We start from the raw sequence: 22,628 nt of genomic DNA on the forward strand, positions 1-22,628 counted from the left end.
TGTCCCTGGAGAGCAGCCGGAGTGAGAGGTCGATAGCGGCGGAAGCGTAATAGCAAGAAGCGAGAAAAGCAGTTGCAGAGAATGGTCGGGCGAATTTCTAAGAGAGGGAGGCAGGCGGAGGAGGTAGATTCGTTGAGAGACCATCTGAGATGCACGCGCAGGTGCTGCACCCCGCGCATGATCGCGAGTGTCCATCGCGTGGTATAATAGACGCCAAAAAGGAGGGAGCAGGCACGATGTCGCCCTCCCCCCCCCTGCAGAGAACCTTGTGGTGTGCGATGCGGACAGGTGCACACGGTCTCGTACGCATGCATTCCATGCAGTGCCACTCGATACACATCGGCCCATATCGTGAGTGCAACTCACACGCAGCAAGCAGATGCACATATGCCGCCGGCAAATTTCATCAGCCGCGCGGACGCAGCATGTTACTAATCCACATACACGCACACACAGAGAGAGCGACAACGCGGCAGGTGGCGGGGTTCAGAGCGAAGAGGAAGGCGCCGGCGCAGACTCACGCCCACGGGCACACTCCTCTGCCCTCCACTACTACACCATCGTGAAGCCCATGCTACCGTACGTGATCGCCAGCATCAGCTTTTCCTTGAGCACCGCAGCTGAAGTGTAGACAGGCAGGTCGATCTTGTTGAAGCACGTGTGCGCCTGCGGCAGGAGGTCTTCCTTAGTTACGGCCCAGCGGCTTATTGTGAAGGGCAGCGAGCGGCCGTTCGATCCCTCGAGATGGCCGAAGCCGCCGTGTGGCACCTTTGACGAGCCGGTCGTAAACTGCAGAAGGTTCGCCAGGTCCTCCTTGCTCATGGAGCCGACCGCCTCCCAGAACCAGCGCACCTGCGGCGACGTGCTGCTGTAGCCCTCGTATACGGTGTGCGTGCGCAGGTCCTCGACGTCGATGTTGGGCATGCCACTGATGACCAGCTCCAGTTCCTTCTCCGTGAAGCACTGGATCTCGCGGCGGGGGATCACCGAATAGAAGCCCTTCAGGAAGCGCAGCAGCTGATCCTCCGTGCGCTTGGTCATATAAAACTCGCACAGGAGGCGGACATACTGCTGCTTGTTCGCGTTCGTCACGGCCGTGTCCTGGCCGTTCGGCTCCAGCTCCGCCTCCTCCACCGAGCCGAAGCGGTCATAGTTGACGGCGAAGGTCAGGCCAAGGTCTGTGACGTCGTTCTCCATGATCCAGTTGAGGTTTGTGTACAGCTCCGGGTCGAAGCTCTGCAGGTCGGAGAAGACAGGGCGGTGGCCGATGATGTGCCGGTAGAACGCGCGCGTGAAGTGGATATCGATGGGGACGTTGTGCGCGATCGCCAGCCCTGTCACGACGCCCGCAAACTGGAAGTACTCGAGGTGGTTCGGGTTGACGCTGGAGAACGGGTTCGGCTGAAAAGAAATGCTATCCTGCGAGTGGATGAAGAGTGCGTACCTCTCGTCCACAATGGCCTCGGAGAGGAGCTGCAGCCACTCCCGCGTCAGGCCGCCGGCGTCGGCGCCTTCCTCGCCATGGAAGCGGATGTGCAGCTGGCCGCCAAATGACTTTACCTTCTGCAGCTCCTTGAAGCTATCGAGCAGGCAAGTCTGGCGGTTCACGCGCAGCAGAATGTTCGGCCCACGCCGCGAGCCCAGCCGCCGCCGGAAGTCCGTCAGCTTGAAGTTGAAGTCGATCAAGTTCGGCTCGTACTTGAGAAAGGCAAAGCTGTCCTTCAGGAGATTACCGTCCCAGTGCAGGAGCGTGTTCAGCGTCGTGCGGTTCTCCTCCAGCACCATCCGCACTGCACGCGGCAGCCGACGGTGCTGCAGCTCCTCGGCGCTCTTCAGCCCTTCTTCGGACAACCGCGTGCCGGCGGCCGTCATCCACTGCGCAGCATCCGGCCGCTCTGCCAACTCGCGCACCGCACGGTCCGACACGGATGACGGCTTCGTCGAGGCGTGCAGGAAGTGCTCCGTCTCTCCAGCTAAGCTGCTGCGACTGTCCGTCAGGGTGCGTGCGCTCGAAGAGGCGCCGAGCAGCCGTGACTCGCTCAGGTGGTACTTGCAGAAGGTTTGGAGGATAGATGAGACGCACGAGGGCAGCGGGAGGACCTCTTTCGGTGCCACGTGCTCCAGCAGCGTCGACACGTCGAGCAGGTACGCCTGGCTTGCCCGCCACAGCATCGTGAAGGCGCGCGGCTCGGAGCGCATGGTGGCCACGTAGGGTTCAAAGAGCAGCTGGATGGCGTCGCCCTCGCTGTTCTTGATGTCGAGCTTGACGAGAAGCGCCATGACAGTGTCGGTGTCGAATACGTAGCCCTCTGGGATGCTCAGCTGCTGCCATGTGTGGCGGCCAGAGAGCCCGCTCACGTTTGTGTCACCGTCTGACTGCGACCTCGGCGGGGCAGACGCAGTCACGCCGACCCCGGCACTGTGGCCGTTGCTGCTGGGCCTCGGGTGCAGGATCGCGTACACCTCCTGGCGGAACTCGTCTCGCGCCGCCTTCAACGCACGCACCCTGGCGTCGGCCAGCTCGACGAGCTCCTGCTCCAGGAGCTGAATGGGGCTTACCCGTGCACTGCTAGTGCCGCTGTGCAACGACCCGGAGGCGGAGTGTAGAAAAGGTGGCACGGCCGTCGCAGAGCCGACGCCGCCGCTGCCGGCAGCGGCGGCGTCACCAGAGAACAAGCTAACGCTCTCACGCGCCCCGCACTCTTGCAGACCGAACGACATGAGATGCACCACGTTCATCGAAACGTCGGACCGGCAGAGCGGGTGTCGCAGCAGCCGCATCATCGAGGTGACCGTCTCTGGCACGTTTTGCAGCATGAGGGCTGCCGCCCGCCGCGTGCGCTGCTGCATCTCCGCGAGCGTCAGGCGCTCGCGCGAGCAGTTGGCGCAGAGGTCGAACTGACAGGAGGAGCAGTGGAAGCAGTAGTCAAAACCCGGGTTGACACCGCACACGTTGCACACGTAGCCGCCATCCTCGTAGTTGGACAGGAGGCGGATGTTGGTCCACCGAAGTCGGTGCGGATGCCGCGGGTGCGCGATGAGAGTCTCCGTGAGCGGCTCGCTGGCGTTGGGGTCGGCGCCGCTGGCCAACTCGTTGTCCTCTGAGGCGGTCGACATGGAGCGCTGGCAGCGCAGAAGCTGCTGCAGCAGCTTGTCCAATGCCAGCGCAAAGCTGGGCACGTGCACGTGCTGCCGTGCGACTCGCCACAGTCGGTTCCACAGGCCGTGCTGCACCGCGCGTTGCTCAGCCGCGTCCAACGGGGCGTCAAGCGGTTTCAGAGTGGCTGTGTCAACGGTGTTATCGGGTAACAGGAAAAAGGCGGACACCATGGCTTGGTTCTGCTTCACGAGGGACACGAGGAGCGTCGTGGCGTCTTTGACGAACTGCCGGTTCGCGGCCAGTTCGCTCGCCGACAAAGGGCGCGAGAAGTGGGACGACGGGGTAGCGAGCGTGGACGGTGACGCGCGAGCGGCGGCCCTGGCGTTGGTGGTAGCAGTGGCGACCCTGCCGAAGCCAGCGGCGCTGTCGGGCAGCGCATCCTCCGCTGTCGACGTCGGCGTGGCTGCCATCAAGTCCAGCAGTTGGCAGGCGATTCGCACCGCCGTGCTTGTGTCGGACATGAGCAGCTGCATGAAGCGCTGTAGCTCCTGATCCAGGCAGCTGATGCCCGTCAGTAGGTTGCACGGCAGCGCCAGCGGCGCCGTCGCCCGCAGCCGTAGCAGCTCGATGCAGCGAGCAACAACATCCTCTGGCACATCAGGTAAGGGAAGGGCGAGCGGGTGGTACAATGTTTCCTGCACTGGCACCATGGACTCGCTCAGCGCTGCGAGCGACGTCGACGGCGCCGCCGCCGCGTGCGATCCGGAGGCGGAGCGCTCGGCGGCGAAGCCGCCACCGCCGCCGCTCGGCAGCGTATGCGGTGGCGGGGACAGTGGTGACACAGACGAGTCTGATGCCACCAAGTCCGCGGACGGTGGCAGCTGCAACGACGGAAACTGCGGAAGATGGTAGTGACCCACACCAGCGGTGCCGCTCGCAGCTGCCATCTGGGCACCGCGTGGCGGAGCGCGGCGCGCCATCGCGTTGCCGCCACGGTGCACGCCATGCCGGTGGTTAAACGTCATGACCTCACGCATCGCATCATCGTCGCGCAGCGGCGACAGCATGAGCCCGGGAGCGCTCACCTCCGCTCCTCTGCCTGGGTACAGACTCATGGAGTGCGATATAAACGAAGACGTCGGAGGCTCGAGAGCCTGCAGCACCACCTCGCACCGGTACAGCCGGCGTGCCAAGAAGAGTTCGTGGTTCACCACCTCGTACAGCGGGGTGGGGGAGCCGAACAGGACTCGCATGACCCCCTCGACCGTCTCCATGTCGCGCAGAGCCGGCAAGCTGGTGCGGATGCCCGACGCAACGGTCGCTGCCGTCGCCGCCGCTGTTGCACCGCTGCCCCTTGCGTCCCGCGTGGTATCCCAGGCACCCAGCATCCACAAGCGCGACTGGCGCTGGCTCGCCTGCTGCTGCTGCTGCTGCAGTTGCTCTGCCTGCTCGCGCTGGTGCTGGCGCCGCTCCTGCTCGCGCTGCGCGGCCTGCTCAGCCTCCTCGCGCGCCCGCTCCACCTCGGCGCGTAACTCCGTCGCCTCCCGCAGCACCTCAGGGTAGGAGCGAAGAAGCTCGAGGTCGCATTGCAGCAGAAGGTCGCGGCGTGTCTCGGCATCGACGAGGAGCAGCGTTTGGTAAAGTTCGCTGGCGTTGTTGTCGGCGCCTGTCACCCGCACCCACCGCGCCTCCACCTCCATGGCGTGCCGCTGCGCATCCTCCGGCATCGAGTTCAGAAAGCCCGGGTACAGACGGCTGCGCTGCCCTCGCACCTCACGCTCGTCGGCGCCGCGGAGCAGGTTCATGCTGTCGAACAAGATCTCGCTGCGGACATCTTCGGGCATCTCAATCAGAAACTGTGGGTTGAGGGTGCCCTCCCACGGCTCCGGTGCCGCTGGTGGCGCTGGAGCCGGAGTAGCGGCAGTTGCTGCGGCTGTGTTCGTCGGCTGCTCCAACGTAGCGGATGCTCTCTCCGCGGAAACCTGCGGCGGTAGTGACTCTGCCGAGGAAGTGGTGCGGGCGTTGGCGTCGCCCGCCGCGAAAAGAGCCAGGATGCGTGCAGTGAGCACGTCGATACTTGTATCAGCCTCGCTGATTGTGGTTGGCTCTGTCTGTACCTCCGCCGCGCCTGCTGTGTTACCTGCTTCGGGTGCTGGTCGCTGCGACGTGCCAGCGGTCGTGGGAGACGTCGCATCGAGCGAAGCGCTCTCGGCGGCAGCTGCACCCTGGGTCCTGGTGCTTGGCGCTGTGACATCCAAAGGCGAGCGTGAGTCGCGTCCGCGACGCATGACCTGGTCGCTCGGGGTGTTCTCCGCCCCAGCCGCCGCCGAGAAGGGCGATGGCAAAGTGGTGGACGACAGCAGGCGGCGCCGCGGCTGCTGCAACGCGGACGTCGGTGTCACGGTGGTAGTGACGCGCAACGTGGCAGGATGGTGCTGAGGGGAAGGACTGCCAGAGTCGTTGGTGGTGCCAACGCTGCGCTGGCGTACCTCCGCCAATAACCGGTACGCCAGGTCGGCGCTGCCGTCATTGCCGTCGCCACTATGCCGACTTGCAGCCGGCGCCTCCTCCTCGAAGGCGTGCAGCACCGGCAGCGGCGGCGTCTCCGTCTCCACCACGTTATGAGCCGCCAGCGGGCGCACTGCCAGCAAGATGGCGCGATAAGCGCACGCTGCAAAACTCTGTGCCCGCTCCATCGCCGTAGCCGTTGCTGCTGGGCGCCCAACCGGGTCGTCGTTGAGGTATGTGAGGCTGCCAGCCGTCTGCTGTGCCAGGCCATGGCTCAAGGCGCCGGAGTCGCCGCCGCCAGCAGCCATCTCTGGCGAATACATGTCCAGCAGAGCATCCTCGAGGTGGTCCCTCCCCGACAGCAAGTGCCCCGCGCCGTCGTAGTACAAGGAGGCGTCATCGTCGTCGTCGTTATCGTCATCATCTTCCTCATACGTCTCCTCTTCTTCGTCTTCGTCGTCGTCTGGGGTGCTATCGTCGTCTTCGCCGTTGTCGCCGTCGCTGCCTGCGTGCTCCTCCTCCGCGTGGCTGTCGTCGTCGTCATCGCCATCATCTTCCCCGCGTTGTCGACCGCCACCCGCGGCCGCCCGCGGGGAGCTCAGCGGGGACGGCACGAAGAAGCCGGACATCTCCGGCTGACTTCGGTACAGGTTCTCCACGTCGCCGTCCTCATCCATGTCGGCGCCGTTGTCGACCATATCATCGGCAAAGAGGGCGTTGTCGTCTTCCTCGTCGCCCTCCTCGTCGGGGCTCAAGTAGTCTTCGTCGTCGTCGTCCTCTTCGGCCGCCTCCTCCGCATCGTCGTCGTCGTGTCGGCGTCGCCGGTGACGCTCCATGGCCTCTTCGGCGCGCAGTGAGCGTATGACCGCTTCCTCATACGTCGCCAGCGCCACTGCGCGGCGATGGCGGTGCTCTTCCTCGTCGCTGAGGCCGCCGCGGACGACATCGTCGTGTGCTGGCACCAAAGACGCTTGCTGCGGACCTTCCGGCATGCTCGGGACAGCCGCGCCGACCATAGCGGGCGGCGAGGACAGCACTTGCGGTGGAGAGCGCCGCTGCTGCACGCTACCCTGCGCGCTCGCATTCGGCTCCTCCTCATTGCCGCCGCTGTTGTTATGAACAGACCGCATCCCACCAGCGCGCCTCAGCGGGTGCATGGGAGGCCACGTGTCGGTGCCCTCGACACCATTAGGCGCCACGGGCCGCGCCGCTGCTCCGTCATGTCCCGCACGCTCACCGAATCCGATGCCGCTATCGGCGCCGTCGTCATCGTCGTCGTCGCCACTCTCGTTGCCGTTGCCCTCCACGTCGCCCTCCTCCTGCTCCTCCTCAAAGGTGAGAAAGGCGTGCAGCGCATTCGCGTCCGGCACGTCGGCGCCCATGCCGTGCTCACCCGCAAGGCTCGAAGTGATCTCGAGCACATTGTCGGCTACGTGCACGGCGCCATCGCCGCCGCTGCGAAGGGTGTCACGAGCGAGCAGCGCCTCCAGGTGGTCGAAGGCATGACGCAGGCCGGGCGGCTCAGCCGCACCACGCAGCTGAGACGGCGGCCAGTCAAGCGTATTCGCAAGCTCCGGCCCATGTAAGCCAGGGTATGGGCGGCGCAAGGAGGCAGGGGCACCACCCTGGCTCATCCACAGACCCGTCCTCGACAACCCACGCGGCAGCCGATGCTGCTGCTGCTGCTGCATGTCCTTCAGCTGCGCCGCGTACCGCTTCTGAGACGGTGACAGCATCTCCGCCAGTTTGAACTCGCCCAAGGCGAGCAGCTGATGCGCGAGCAGCTGCAGCAGCGACGTTGCATCGCGGCCATGCTCGCATGACTGCAGCAAGCACACGCGAAACAGCAGATCAAGAAGGCCGAGGCGGCCAAGGTGGTCGAAGAAGCGTAGGAACGACTCCTGCACAGCGCTGCTGACGCCCATCCGCTGCTGAGTGGCCCGCTGACGGGCTGGCAGAGCCGCCGTCGCCGGCTGCGGGCTGCCACGCTCCAAGAAGCACAGCACATCATGCAGGCAACGTGTGAGCGTCTTCTTTGCGCAGTGCACTCTATCCTTCGCCTCGACCTGCTGCTGCCGGGCAGCCGGTTCGCTCTCCTTCGCCGGCGAAGGGGCCGCCGACGCCGCTGCCAGCGCTGCTGCTTCTGCGAGGCCGTCGCGTGTAGACGCAGCCACGGCTTCCTCGTTTCTATCTCGATCGCTGCCAACGGTGTTGTGGTTGTCAGCACCCACGACGGCCTGAGACGAGGCCTCCGCCACCGGCGCCGTCCCAACGGCGGACACCTCCACCGCCGCGACGAGGCAGCCGAGCGTGCGCACAACCACCTCCGATACGGCGATCGGGTCATGCGCGAAAATGGCGGTCGCAAAGTCCACGCTGCCGGTGATGTGGCCGCTAACACCGCCAATGCCGCCGCCGCTGCTGCTCCGACCCGCCTCCCCAAGTGCGGAGCAGAAGTACAGCGCGAGGGCGAGAAAGGGCGGCACAGCGATGACAGGCGGCCGCCGCGACACGGCCGGTGCGCTGCGGTCGCCGTTCGCCACGGATGTGGCAGGCCCGCCTTCTCCCTCTCCACTGACGGCGGCCGTAGCAGCTAACGCCTCCGCAGAGCTGACAGGGGTGCGACGGACGCCGGCAGTAGACGTGAGAAGCTCCGCGTACATGGCCGGCACTGGCACCTCAAAGTTAGGGGAGAGCAGCGCTTCGCACACGCCTGGAAGCTGCACCACGACGGCAAGCATGCTGGCGCCGTGCGTGGCGCGCCCTTGGCCAGCATCGACACTACGGGCAAGGTGCTGCACAAGGCACTGCACCCGCTCCACAAAGTCGCGCGACGGCGTCGACGCCGCACCACAGCGAGGTCGACGCGCCGCACGAGGGCTGTGGCCACGACTTTCGGCGGCAGTAGCACCTGCTGTCGGGGGCCGCGGTCGCACCCACACTCCCAGCCACGCCGCCGGCATCTCGCCCGTCGCCGCGCGCACCCATCGCACCTCGCAGTAGCGACGGAATGCGTGGTAGAAAGCTATAGGGTGGCGGATGATGTAGGGCTCCAGGTTTGCGAGGAAGATGCTGATGGGAATGAGGTAGTGGTGCACGGCGATGGCGGCCTCGGCGTCGCCGTTATTCGCCGCCCCTGCAGCGCCACCGTCGGCGTGCAACTCCTCCTGCTCCGCCGAATCTGCAAGCTGCGATGAGGGTACTTGGTGTGGCGCGCTGTTCGCTGACGGCACACACACATGCGTCTGAATGCGGGGTTTCCGATGGCTGAAGCTCTTCCGTGCTGTCGCTGCAGTCGCCCTGCCCTCCTCGCGCGAGGGAGAAGACGGCTCCACCGGCGTGTTCGCCGACGCACGCGTGAGCCGCAGGTTATGGGCAGACAGCGCAGCGTACGCCTTGTCGGTCAGCCGCCGCCCCTTGCGGTGCACCTGCACGGTGGTCCGTAGCACCGTCACCATGTGCTGCCACACGTCCTCCTCAAGGCGCAGCATGTCAGTTAGCAGCAGCCCGCTCAGCAGCATGGCCTTTTCACGGTTCGGGGGATCGATGTGGGTGATGTACGCACACAGCACCGAGAGCGAGTCGGCGCAGCCGCTGGTGACATCAGCCGACGCATCGCGACTTGATGCGGGCGCCGTCGACCTTCCAGCAGCCGTGTATGTGGCCGCTGGCAGGGCGGGTAACCCCGCCGGGCGGTGGGTGCGCACAAGGTGCATGCACGTGGTGTAATAGGTCGAGAAGCATGTCAGCAGGAAGTGCACCATCACCTCGTCAACGGCGCACTCCACCACTTCCACACGCGGGAGAGTGAGCCGCGCCGCCACCACCTTCGCTGTGGTGACGGAGGCAGCAGCAGAAGCCGGCAGGACTCCTGAGAAGGGCAGCGCGGCGGTGGAGACAGGCGAGGCCACCGGCGACGATGGAAACTGCGGGGAGGTCGAAAGCACTCCATCCAGCGAGCGGATGTTGCCGGAGAGGGCAGACAAAGAGACGCAGCCGGTGCTGCCCTGCTGCTGCTGCTGCTCCCTCTCTGCCGCCTCTGCGTCTGCCTTGTCGGCCGCCTCGTCGCGCAGCCGGGCGGCCATGAAGTCGAATGCCATGCGCACCACCTCCTCGCATACATCGCGACCGAACAGGGCGCAGTGTGGAATGATGGAGCGCCGCAGCGGATCGGCGCGGAAGTCGGCGCTGGTGAGCGGGTTGAGAAGGCGGTGCCGCAGCGGTGACCGTTCGCGGCGGCTACCGCCAAAGGCACCGGTGAGGTGGGTGAACACGCCCTGGGCTTCCTCGTCCATGTCGTCGCCGCCGTAGTCCAAGTCGCGCGGGCCGCTGAGGCCGCCACGGAGCTGCTGCAGCGACGACGACGATGGCGCGGGTCGCGCGGAGAGGGGCAGCCACGGCAGGCCCTCGCCTCGCAGCAGCCGCTGGTAGTTCTCCGGTCCCATGGCATCCGCCGTGACCAAAGCTGCTTGCGACGGCAATGCGCGCTCGCCAGCCTCTGCACTCGCGCCATCTCGGTTGCTGTTGCTACCCTCATCGCCCCTGTTGCCATGGGCAGCGGCGGGAACGTAGCCTCTCGTGCTGGGCCGCTCCCGCCGTGGCCGGTCGTCCTGCCAAGTGCGTCGCTCCACCTCGTATGCATTCTGTGGGCGGCTCGGCGCCGTGTTGGGGTCGGCAGTGCCCGCCGACAAGGGCACCCGCACCACTCGTTGCGATGGCTGGTGCGCCTGTGGCTGCCCAGTGCTCTGTGTCGGGTCGCTGGCGGCTGAGGAGCCGTGCGGGCGCACGGCAGCACGCCCCTCCGCCTCCGCCACCTCAGCTTCCTTCTCCTCCGATGCCGCCTCCGCAGCGCTGCTCGCGCCCCGTGCGGCAGTGGCGGTGGCGGGCATTGCCAGTGGGCATGGGAAGCCGTGGTGCTCCAGCACCGAGAGCACCTCGTCAAGTGCACGCTGCGTACCCGGTCCGAACGTGTTCAGGCCAAAGCGGTGCTCCTCCCCGTCCCGCCCACGCTGCCCATTCACAGGGACGACGTGCTGGCGGTGGCACTGGTGGCCGTTCCAGCAGAACGTGTTGCGCGTGGCGTCAAAATAGCTGCACTGCGCCCCCATCGCCTGCACGTGCGGCGCCGTGGCGGTCGTGCGGGCCAACGCATCGGCGACCAGCGGAGCGTCGCTGCGGACGTTCTGGAAGACGCTCAGGAAGCTGACAAGTTGGCCGTGCAGCGTCATCTGTGTACGGGCGTAGTAGCGACGGCGGCGCTGGCGGAACTCGCGCTGCGCTACCGCAGCTGCACCAGCGCTGGTGCCGCTCAGCGCCTGCTGGCGGGCCTCCTCCTCATGCTGCTCTGCGGTCACCTCCTCGATGGCCTGACGTACCACCTTCACGATGGCGCGTGGCAGCGGGGTCAACGCAAGGGCCTCCACCAGAACGACGCCGCGCAGTTGCGTCAGAAGTACGCCTACGTACTCGAGCAACACAACATTCTCGCGCACGTTAGAGAGCACACGGTTCAGCATGTAGGCCACCACGTACTGCTGCTCGGCCGCGTTCGTGCCCGTCCACATGCCCCACAGCGCTCGGCACGCGCGCTTGCGCAGGAGTCGATGCCCGGTCTCGCTCAGTGTGTCCAAGGGGAAGATACGGCCCGCTGCGACGTCACACACCCACGGCAGCGCACGCCCCCACTCATGCGCGACAGAGAGAGGTGCGCCGAGCTGCGAGCGCCGTGACTGCTGCAGACGCGTCACATACTGACCGAAGCGATCCTGCATGGGGCCCGAGCGTGGCGACGGCGCCCCGACGCGACCGTTGTTCAGGAGTCCAGCGCGGGCCCATGGTGATTGATTGAAGCGGCGACTGCCGTCGCCTGCGATGGTTGTGCGTGCCTCTTCGGCGCTGCTGCGCTGCACGTCGCTGCCCCAGCCCTCCTCATCGTCGTCGTCGCCTGCCGCCGTCCCCTCCCGCTCTCTCGGCTGGGGTGACGGCAGACGAGGGGACGTGTCCGTGCTGAAAGTGGCCGCAGCAGTCGTGGCCGCTGACGCCGGCTTTGCGGCACCGTCCCGCCACTCGCGTGCCAGCGCCTGGAAGGACATGCGGCTTAGAGTTTCCGGCTTGAGCTGCGCCACCGCCTCCATTGCCGCCACGTACACGTGCGGCACCATCGGAAACCCCGGGAGCTTCGGCCACACATCAAGGACGCAGTAGAGGAGCGACTCGACGTGGGTGCAGTGCCGCCCTCGCGTCCGCGCGTCGCAGCCCTCGAGGAAGTTCATGAGAAGCACCGCCATGTACACAAGACACCGCTGCAGTTGATCCTTCAGTGCTGCCGCGGCCGGTGAGAGGGACGCGGCTGCCGCCGCCGTCGCGGGGGTGAACGACCCGCCACCAGCTGCTGCTGAAGCGCGCTTCGCCGACTCCGCATCACCCGCAAAGACGAGGCGCGAGAGGAGAATCATAAACTGCGCTGCACGGGAGAGCATGTCGTGCAGTGGTGTGCTCTCGAACTCCGGCGCCGCCCCACTGCCGCCCGTGCATACAGCGCCCAGCACCGCCAGCTCCCACAGCACGCGGCGGGCTGCCACAAAGTTGATCTCCCTTAGACACACCTCCACGTTGACGCAGTTCGGTAGGTTCACTGCGGCCAGCTCGCGCGGGTCCAGGTCGAACCACTCGCACGCCGTGTGCACACGTGCGGAGGAGAGCGCGGCATGCCCACCTCCGCCGTCACCGTTGCCCGCCGTGGCACCTGCCCGGTTCTCGTGGCGCGGCTGTGGCCGAAACATGTGCAAGCGCTCCTGCAGGTCTGCTGCGATGGACGCCTCCTCGTCGTCCGAGTCGTGAGAGTTGCGCTGCTTTGCTCGCGTTCGCGACGGGTGCAGCTGCCGTGTGGACTCGTCCTCGACGCCGTCGCTGGGAGTGGGGCCCAGGTTGCCCGCGTCAGCGCTGGCGCCGCGCACGGCGTCCTCAAAGGCGGCCTGCAAGTCGTTCCGAATCGTACGGAGGAGCCCTGTGACGTTCAGCGGCAGTGCCGGCCGCGCATGGCCGTCGCGTCGGTACGGAGACAAGTAGAAGAAGTTGCGCGTCGGCTGATCCACCGCGCGGCGGCCAGTGAAGAGCGAGAGGAACAGCCACTGCTGCAGGGCCTTCGCTGCGTTGATTGGAGCAAAGAGCGGTGTTGTGAGCGGCGCCGCACCGGCCTGCGCCGCGGCGGCAGCAGAAGCAGCAGCACCATCACCACCTCCAAGACCGCTGCCGCCGCTGCCAACCCCGTCAGCGGACCCGGCCAGCCCTTCCACAGCGGCCGCATCACCGACGGCGTCGGTCGCGAGCGCCGTCGGCGGCGTCAACGTCGGCAGCGAAGACGACAGGGTTGTACTGCTGTCGACGGAGTCTTCGGAGTCGGCGCCGCGGCTTATGCCGCCGTGGCTTCTGCGACGACCACCGTGTCTGCCGCCGCCTCTTGCGTGGGGGTTGGCCAACACAGATGGCACAACGATTGAGAAGGCGGAGTGCGGCAGTGCCTCTGCAGAAGCGGCGCCACCAGCAGCTGCTGCCTCTGCACAAGCCACTGGTCCGGCATCCGCTTGTTGTGGCACCTCTGCAGTCGAGCTGGGGATAGGCGATGGCTCATTTCCTGCGGCGGCCGCTGCCACGCCTACAGTCGACGTAGTTGCCTGCACCCAGGCCTCTGCCGTCATCCACGCCGTCGACGGCTCATTCAGCAGGCTGCGGCCGTCCTGCAGCATCGACTGAAGAATCTGGTCGCTGGCGTCCATGCTAGCCACGGCGCTGGTCTCCTCCTCGCTGCCGCTGCGACCCCTCATGGCCGCTGGCAGCGCCGCGGGAGTCACAGGCGCGATGGTGGCGCCTGCCTCTGCGTTGCGATCGTAGAGAGACAGGATGCCCGTGGAAACGCTGCTGTGCTGAGTGCCAGCCTGCAAGCTGCGCAGAAGCCCAGTTACATCGTCCGCCGTATACGAGGCACGCACCACGAGCGCGTCCACGACGAACTCTATGACCTCGCTGAAGACACTCCGCCACGGCGTCGCCTCGCTGTCGCGGCGTCCGGGGCCGTTGCTGCCTCCGCCGCCTCCGCTGGAGCCTGACGTCGACACACGCCACGCCTCCAGCAGCTGGCGCAGGAAGACTCCATCGCCGACGCTCAGCGGCCGCAGCACGGAGGAGATGACATCCTTGCAAGGCGACTCCGAGGTGTGGTAGTACACTCTCTCCACTGCAGCGGCCTCGTGAGCGCTGTGCTGAGCACCGTCATGGACATCCACGTCGTCGCCTCTGCCCTCCCCCGCAGTCTCCCCCGCTCTGTTCGGAGGCTGATGCAACGAGTCGTTCGAGCTGTGCCGCTGCGCCTCCGAGCCCGGGCCTTCCAGCACGCGCTTCATGGCTTTCAAACAGCGGCGCCGCATCGTCTTCGACATGGCGCCCTCCGCGTCGGTCATGGCCTCACCACCACCACCACCACTGCCGTCGGTGCCGCTGTCACGGGTCAGCACCACCTCCGGCGCGCTAATGAAGTCGCGCGAAGAGAAGTGCAAGATGCACTGCACCGTCGACTTGAGTGTTGCCTCCATCCGCGTCGACGGCGGGGCGCTGCGGAGGTAGTCGCCGAAGATGCGGGCGTGGAGGTAGGAGCCGATGGTAGCCTGGATGTAGCTTAGCAGCGAGCTGGCCCCGTCAGCGTTGCCCTGCTCGTACACCTGCAGCGGGTTGCCTAGACGGGCGCGGGTAAGCAGGGTATGACCACGTCGGTCGGTGGCGTCGGGTTCGTCCTGCGCTGCTTGCCTCTCCTTGTCCTCAGCGGCAGTGGTGGAGCCACTCGCCTCCGCGGCGTCCGTGCCGCGCAGCTGCAGCGGTGCGTGCGACCCCATCAAAGACCACAGCTGGTTTACTGCCAAGTGAAAATCGCGCACGGTGGACTCGAGCACCATCGCCAGCTCCTGCTGACTGGCCTGCTGCTCCGCACTGCGGCGACTCAACCGGTAGCGGCGTTGGTGGCCGTCCCAGTCCAACGCAGAGAAGAAGGCGAAGAAGTTGTTCAGCGTGCGGCATACCTCAATGGCCTGGACGAGGAGATGGAGGTAGTCGGCACGGGTGCGCGGGCCCGCACCGCTGCCACTCGTTGAACCGGCCACAACAGACTGGCCGGCCACGGTCACCTCATCGCCGTCCGCGGTGCTCCCAAAAAACGGGTGCGGGTGAGTGGCCCCGCCACGCACCGCCTGCGCAAACTCATGCGTCCGCTGACTTAGCAAAGAAAGCTCCGCTCGCAGAGCCGGGGCGAAGCGGCTGGTGATGAGTGGCGACGGCTGCAGCACCTCCGTCAGCATCCGCTGCATCTCCTTCACGGCACCCTGCAAGGTTTTATAGCTCACCTCCTCGCGCTTGAGGTGCAGGCGATGCAGCTCGACCATCCGTGTAAGGACGACGTCGATCGGGGCGCTCGCGTCAGCCGAGTGCGAAGCGCCGCCAATGGGCTGCGGCGGCCGCCGCCGCTCATTGTGACGCGCGTTAGAGGCCACGCTGTCGGTGCTGCTGGTGCTCGAGTGCGCTGCAGGCACCGGAAACGCTCCCAAAGGTCTCCTCCGAGCTGTCTTCAAGTCCTGGAGCAGCCGTGCGTAGGCGGCGCTGCTTCGGCAGCGAAGTAGCCCATGTTGACGGCCCTGCTGCGGGGAGTGGTAGTCCCCTTGTTGCTGCCGCTGCTGCTGCACAGGGTCGGCGTGGTGTGCCACCGATGCCGGTGACTCGGACGGCGATAGAGGGGCGTCGCAGGGCACCTGGCACCCTCCCTCGTCCTCGTCAATGGCAGCATCTTCGCTCCTATAGATGTCATCTGCTTCGTGTTTGCTGCACGCCTCCGCGGATTCGTCGAGCAGGGCCTCGATATCGAGCAGCGAGGCGGCTGACATCGCGGGCGTCACGGTCAGACTCTGCGTGAGGGCCGTGATCCACTCCGTGTGCTTCGAGAAGACACGGTGGGTTGCCTTGTGCACCGTCATGGCCTCTACAAACTCTGGAAGTACCATGCGAACCGCCACGGCGTTCACGTAGGCGTCTTCAGCGGGGACGTAGCGCACCAGTAGCTCCGGCGACGGGTGTGCAATAAGCAGCGGGGATGGCGCTGACGACGACGACGATGTCGAGCTTGCCAGCGGGAGTTTGCGTCGCGCAATGTTCGGCACGCCGTTCTCCTCCACCATATCGAGGGCAAACCGCAGCGGCGCGGCAGCCGTCGCTACATCTTCCGAAAAGAGGCGAGGTCGACGCGCGATGGCCAGCACCGTGTTCAGCAGGCCACGCTCGGCGAACAAAGGAACCATATCGCGCACATTGTAGTGCACGCAGGCAGAGAAGAGACGCAGGGCGGCGCTGGCGAGGGGGCCGTAGCGAGTCTGGTAGACGAGCTGGTGCAGGAGAGTGTAGAGGTCGCACTGGAATTTGGGCAACGACGCCTCGTACAGCGGCCCGGCGCTGGTGCTCGCCGCACTAGCATCGACAGGGGAGTGGACTGCTGCATCCGAGCCCACAGCGCCTCCAGTGCCCGCGCGACTGCCGGCCTGCTGGTCCACGGAAGCTGGCAGCGACGCAGACGCCGCCGCTGAGGCGGTGGTGGCAGTAGGCACCGTGAACAGCAGGTTCATCGGGTTCACGGAGATGTGCCCATTGCGGACAAGCATGCGCAGCACGTCGAGGCACGTTAGAATGGCGTCGTAAGCCTTCACTGTAATCACGGGCATCTTCGCCACCTCCTCCCTGATCCGCCTCCGCGACGAGGCGTCTGTCGAGCTCTTTCCGTTGTGCACGTGCCGCCCGCAATCACCGCCGCCGTCGCCGTTGCCACGCTGCTCCCAGTCGACGCCTGGCTCACTCGTGGCCCTCACGACAACCAAGGCCTCGTAGTCGATGCCGCCACGCGTCGATGCGTCACCGTCACCGCCGCTAGTGGAAGGCGCAGTGGTCGATTGAGCGGCGGCACCGCTGCCACTGACCACGTCTCCGTCCGCTCTGTCCTCTGCGTGCTCGCTGCTGAACGACGAGTGGGATGAGTCTTCTGGCGAGGACCACGAGCGTTGCGAGGCGCCTGCGCCAGTCGGGGGCGCTCGCGCCACCGTGACAGGAGTCGCAGCTGCGGTCCCGTCAGTGCTGGCGCTTGCCACGTCCGCGACGGCAGCCGATGAGACTCGCAGCGCCATAGGCGTCTCTGCTGTGCCAGCTACAGTGGCGTTGCAAGCGGAGACGCTCGTCGGCGCAGCCTGCACCGGCGGCACTGCCAGCACCGGCGGCATCGGCGGCAAGTAGAAGCGGAGGCATCGCGCCACAGCGTTGACGAGGCGCTCGTTGAGCTCAGCGACGATCATCTCGCGCCGGTTCAGCATGGCCAACGTGCGCGCCACAAGAGCGGGGTAGAAGGTGGGGTACTCGGCGAGGATGTGCAGCAGCTGCGTCACCATCGTCCGCCCTCGAGTCGAAACGCGAAAGCACATCGGCTGCGTCACATAGTCGTCGACCAGCAGCGCGTACTGCCAGTGCTCGGCGTACGTCGAGAATTCCTCGCGCTGGAAGCGGCGCCGCGACGGCACCGTGGCGTTGATTATGCTCCACACAGTGTTCGTCTCCGGCGCACTCGACGCGACCGCGTTCACGGTAGACTGTGCCACGCGGATCGAAAACCAGAACTTTGAAAGATCCGCAACAGCGCCGACCAGCGCGGCGTACATGCGCCGAGCCCGCTCCTGCAGCGCCCCAAGCCGCGCCTTCTTCGACGCCCGCTCCGCCTCTATCTCCTCCGACTCTCGCTCGTCGGTCGACAGCCGCGGCGAGCTGAGGGAGGCAACGAGAAGCGCCTCTTGGTCATCTTCCAAGATTTCACGGATCAGCGGCGTGCACGCCCATACCTCGCGAAAGTACTCCAGTGCGCCTGTGGACTCGACACTCACACGAGACGGGTTGTCCAGCAGCTGATACGCTAGCAGTCGGCACCGTGCCCACCAGAGCAGCAACTCCGGTGTCTGGGCACACTCCAGCATGCTCTCGTGGCAAATCGCGTTGGCGTCCTCCGTCTTGAAAGGCACACTGCTGTGCTCGCTGCCGTTGACGCCGGGGTGGCTGCCCAGCCGGGCGTCAGTTTCACCACTGCTGCTGCCGGCACCAGCAGCCCCCATGATACCTCGCGCGGCGCCGACGCCGTTTGCAGTGTTTCTGCGTAATTGGAGGCCGTTCAGGGAGTGGAGAGCGTTGCCCAGCAGCGCCGTCACGAAGTCGTTGACGTCGCCCGTGTTGTTGCCGGTGCTCTGCCGCGCCTCCTCGTTCACGCCGCCGCCGCCGTTGCTGCTTTGAATCGGTATGCCCAACTCGACAGCCTGCATGCGGCCTCCAGCGGTGGTGCGCGTCTGCCGCAGCGACGTGTGCGGCACAATCGCGGCGGAGGACGAGACACCAGTGGACGGTCCGACGCCTGCGCCGGGAGAAGACGCTCCAGCGGTGCTCTGGCCGAGGTGCTGCAACAGCGAATGTCGGCCCTGCTCGCCGCTGTCGCTGTGCTGGCTCGGCAGGTGCATGGGCGGGAGCTGGCGACGACGACCCCTCCGGTGGTACTGCGGCTGCTGCCGCGACAGCGCTGCGGCGGACGCGCCACTGCTGGCCGACATGCAGGAGAAGGACGACGGCGACGCCACTGGAGAGGGGGGTGATGGGGTCTCCGTCGTGGGATCCGGAAGGCCAAGCAGCGCGCGAATGTCACGCACGATATCGCTGTATTCCTCCCAGGAGGCGCGCAGGATATCGGCAAAGCTTGGCGAGCGGCCCCACCCCTCAGCGATCAAGCGGAAGACGGACATGCTGCACAGCACCTTCCTCGGCAGTCCGCGCAGTGCGGAGTTCAGCAGGAGCCCAAGGTAGATGGTGGACGGGTCCTTGCAGAATACGAGCCGTGCCGTGCACCCCGATACGGACGCGTTCGGCGGTCGCGAGCACCTATACGGCGCGCTCGTCGCCGCGATGAGAGTGAGCACTGTCTTGATATCGCGGTAGCCTTGGCGAACCTCTTCAAGGGACATCCGCGAGCTGGTGGCCGTTGCCGCTGCAGCAGAATCAGCGGTGTCGCCGATCTGCTCCTCTCGCGCAGACGAGCAGTGCTCATCGCGGCTTCCGGAGGCTTGATGCTGGCGTGCCTCCTTCCCCGCACCTTGCCGGCCCTCCGCGGCATCCGATGAAGCAGATGGAGGGCTGCCATAGCCGTCAATGAGGGACATGAGCGGCCTACCTGTGTTGTTCTCGTACCGCAGCACAGGCTTGCCCATGACACCCCACCACCGCGTCATGGCGCTCACGCGCGAGTCACTCAGCGGCGCCAGCGGGCTGGTGTCCATGAGGTGGAACAGCACGCGATCGTTCAGCATCGCCTCCATCATGCGCGGCACGTGGCGCACCTCCCAGCGTGGATCACGCAGCAGCCGCGTGTACCTTGACACAAGCGGAGCAAAGCAGACCGGCGGCAGCACCCGCGCGGCGTCGCGCAGCTGAGTATCGCCGCGATAGGGCGGCAGGTTCATCTCATCTTCGGCCGTGCCCACCTGCAGCACCCGCCATTCACGTCCGTTCGACTCAAACCGGATGCCATCGCCCTGCGCCTCCAAGGCGATGCTGTCGCTCGCGGAGATGCCCCATGGCAGCTGGCCGTTCTGCCCGTCCGCACCGAAGGTGTCGAAGAGGTGAACAAGGAGCTGCGGGTCCATGGTGGAGCACGAGGGCGAAGGGCGGAGGGCTCAAATGATTGGAGAGGGTCCCGCAGAGAGAGAGAGAGGGGTGGAGTCGCGCGCGACTAGAGTGCGCGCAAGCGTGTCTGTGGTCGCGTGCGCGTGTGTACGTAGCACAGATGAATCCGCCCTTGACCCAGGGAACACGACAGCGCGCGCGCCCGCACCTTTCGCGTCGAAGCACAACAGAAGAAGAAGTGCGCGCAAGCGTCCTCACATTCACGGCCACAGCAGCCACGAAGGTTGAGAGCGGGAGCCGGCGGGAGAAGGGGCCTGTCGAGAACAGCAGATGATGGCAGAAACACGGAAAGAAGACACGCTTGCGTGTGTATAGGTATAGAAGCGAGCAAGAGCACGTCTATGCACACGTGCCAGTGCGTGTGGGTGTCTCTGAAGGGGGTGCTGTCACTGAACCACACGCACACACACAAGCCAAGTGCCGCGACGTTCGCAACCCAAAGTGAGAAGCGGAGAAACAGAACCACAAACAATACTCGCGATACTGCGGTGCGCACTTTTGCTCGCACACTGCCCAGGCACGCACTCGACAGGTGGGGAGAGATCGAGAAGGAGGGGAGGGGGAGAAGGGCGCGCAGACAACCACAACCGCGCCAACAGAGACGGCAGGAATCACCAAGGACGGCTGCGCAACGAGAAAACCGGCGAGAGATCGAAGTACACACGGAATCGAACGGGGCAACGATGAGGCAAGGCACTGCAGACGCCACGGATGAGTACTGCACAGCACAAGAAGCTCGCCAGCTGTGCAAAGACAGAGAGAGAAGCCACAATAACAACAACAGCAAGGAGGGCCACGATCAATGGGCGGCGGCAGGCAGTGCTGACAAGATATACAGTGCCGATGCGCAACTCAAACGATCAACGCAACCACAAAATAAGTAGTAAAGGGCACACAATGCAGCGATGAGCCGCGTCGGCGTCGAATTCGACTGTGCACACGCAGATTCAGAGATTCAGGAAGGAGAATCAGCGTACGAGAACATACACACACACACCACCACCAGAGCCAATCCAGTCAGCAGCGGAAGAGATGCGGCTCCTGGCCAGTAGAGAAAGGGCACCTGTGCGCGTCAGTGTGTCTGTGGCACTTGCACTCTTTGCCTGGGGAAGAGGGGTGAACGCGCGCGCACGCCAAGAGAAGTGCGCACAGACACGCAGGCGTCACAGTGCACACAAGACGCTAAACAACCAAGACGGCAGCTGCTCTGCACAACGCAACAGAACAGGCACACGCGGCAGCGGCAGAGTCAAGAATACAGTGCGAGCGAGAGAGAACGATGCGGGAGACGGGCACACGCAGAGAGAAGCAAAATATGAAAAAAAAAAACGGTTGAACAGAGTGCGTGTGTTTGCGTGTGTGCGTGCGTGTGTGTGTGTGTGGGGGGGGGGGGGCTCTGATGTCGGGAAAGGGGGGCTTCTGTCTATGCATGTATCAACGTCTGTTCGGCTGTGATCTGCTCTCCCTCCCGCCTGTACGTGGATGCCGCGAACGTGACGTTGGAGACGTAGACGGAGAACAGCAGCAGCAGCGGTCTCGAAAAAAAAAAGAAGGCAAAGACAGAAAGGAAAGGAGGAGGTGATGCATATAGACGGGCACAGACAGAGAGAGAGAGAGCGAGCGATGGGATGGTTAGATGAGCGTGTGTGCGTGCTCGTGACGCTGCGAGAGAGCAACGACAGAGACGACGACGATCTCCCACGCACCCACACGCACACACCAACAGCAACAACAATAGCCAAGACAACAACAAAGATGCGGAAGAGATAGACAGGCCAATGAAAGAAGTGAAAGTCAGGTGAGGGTTGTACGACTACCGTGGACCGGAGGGCCATCGATGCACACACGCACAGAGAGCGAGACGTGTGTGCGTGTGTGGGTGGGTGGGTGGGTGGAGGGGGAGAGAGAGATGGAGAAGCGACAAGCGGGCGAGAGAAGAAAGAGAGGTGGTAGATCGAGCACGCGAACCGCTGAGCTTCGGGCATTCATGCAGCATACACGTCATCCTCGTCTTGAAGTGAGGGGGGGGGGGTAATACGAGGAGGAGGGGCAACGTATTGCGCGCGAGCGGCACACGGAGAATGTGGAGGAAGGCCCTGCAGGACGGCTACGCACCGCTTCTCAATGAGTGCGCATGCAATGGCGGCGTTGTGAGCTAAGCATTTGTGCGGAAGAAGAGCGCGCGGCTGCACGTGCATCTGGGGACCGTGTGCGCGCTGTGGCTGCTGCTCCTCCTCCCTATCCGCTTCGTCTCCTGAAAACGTGCACGACGACGCACAGTCGTCTCTCTCATCGCGCGTGGCTCTCTTTCCCTCCTTCCTCAGCTGCCACGTCACTCTCGCAGTATTCGAAGCGCCAGCGATGCTTCGCTTCGCGTCAGTGCCTCTGTTGGCTGTCAGTCGTTAAGTCCGCCAAACACTTTAGCTGCACGCACCGTTAACACTGCACGGGAAGTAGAGCACCATCATGGGCACACAACACCCAACAACATCACGATAGAATGATAGATATAGAAGCATAAGGCGCGCAGCACCATCGACACAACAGCCGGCAGTAGACAACGGGAGAGGAGAGGAGGGGGGTGCGGCGTAAACACATCGGCAACGCAATACACAACCCACACATCCGACGCATCCGCTCCACGCGCCGCCGACTGCCGCCCCCTCCCTCCTGCTCTTACTGATTTGTTTTGCTACATTCACTCGCCCCGCTGTTTTTTTTTCTTTGTATGTCCACGGGTGTCAGCGGAGGAAGGAGGGGGGCGCCGCTTCTCCGCCACCCGCCCAAGGCTGTGCAGTCGCCTCTTCTCTTGTGTTGTGTCGACGCCTTCACGGCTAGGCGGACACCCGCGACGCCCCTCCTCCTTTTCCTCCCCCCTGTTTGTTTTCCACAGTCCAGCGCCGCCGATACGCGGAACAGCACACGGAAGGAGAAGGACATAAGCGGCATTGCGCCACCGAAGCATCTCCTTCGGCTGCTGGCACGACTCGCACCGTAGCAGCTACGCCGAGAACAGCCACTGCCTTCGGCGCGCTACATTACTGCCATCACCCATAGTCATCAAGCCGCCGGCGCCGGCGCCGGCTTCATCCGCCCCGCTCCCACCCCTACGTTTCCGTGATCGTCCTCACACCGAAGCTCACGCCTGTGCTGTATCGGTGTCGAAAATGGTTGTCGAGAACGAAGAGGTGCAGGGAAACAAAGGCAGACCACGGCACTTGTGCGCTCCATT

At 65.0% G+C, this 22,628-nt stretch overlaps 1 protein-coding gene across 1 annotated transcript; it reads right to left on the minus strand.

Annotated features, from left to right (window-relative positions):
* Positions 1-552: 552 nt before the first annotated feature.
* LINJ_07_0440 (putative ubiquitin-protein ligase-like) lies at positions 553-19,356 on the minus strand (the record flags this gene model as incomplete). The annotated part of the gene is made up of 1 exon (XM_001463200.2): positions 553-19,356. One exon carries the CDS (start codon positions 19,354-19,356, stop codon positions 553-555), a length of 18,804 nt encoding a protein of 6,267 aa, XP_001463237.2.
* Between the last annotated feature and the right edge of the window lie 3,272 nt (positions 19,357-22,628).

The sequence above is a fragment of the Leishmania infantum genome, chromosome 7 (genome assembly GCF_000002875.2).
Source record: "Leishmania infantum JPCM5 genome chromosome 7".
Classification (NCBI taxonomy): Eukaryota; Euglenozoa; class Kinetoplastea; order Trypanosomatida; family Trypanosomatidae; genus Leishmania; species Leishmania infantum.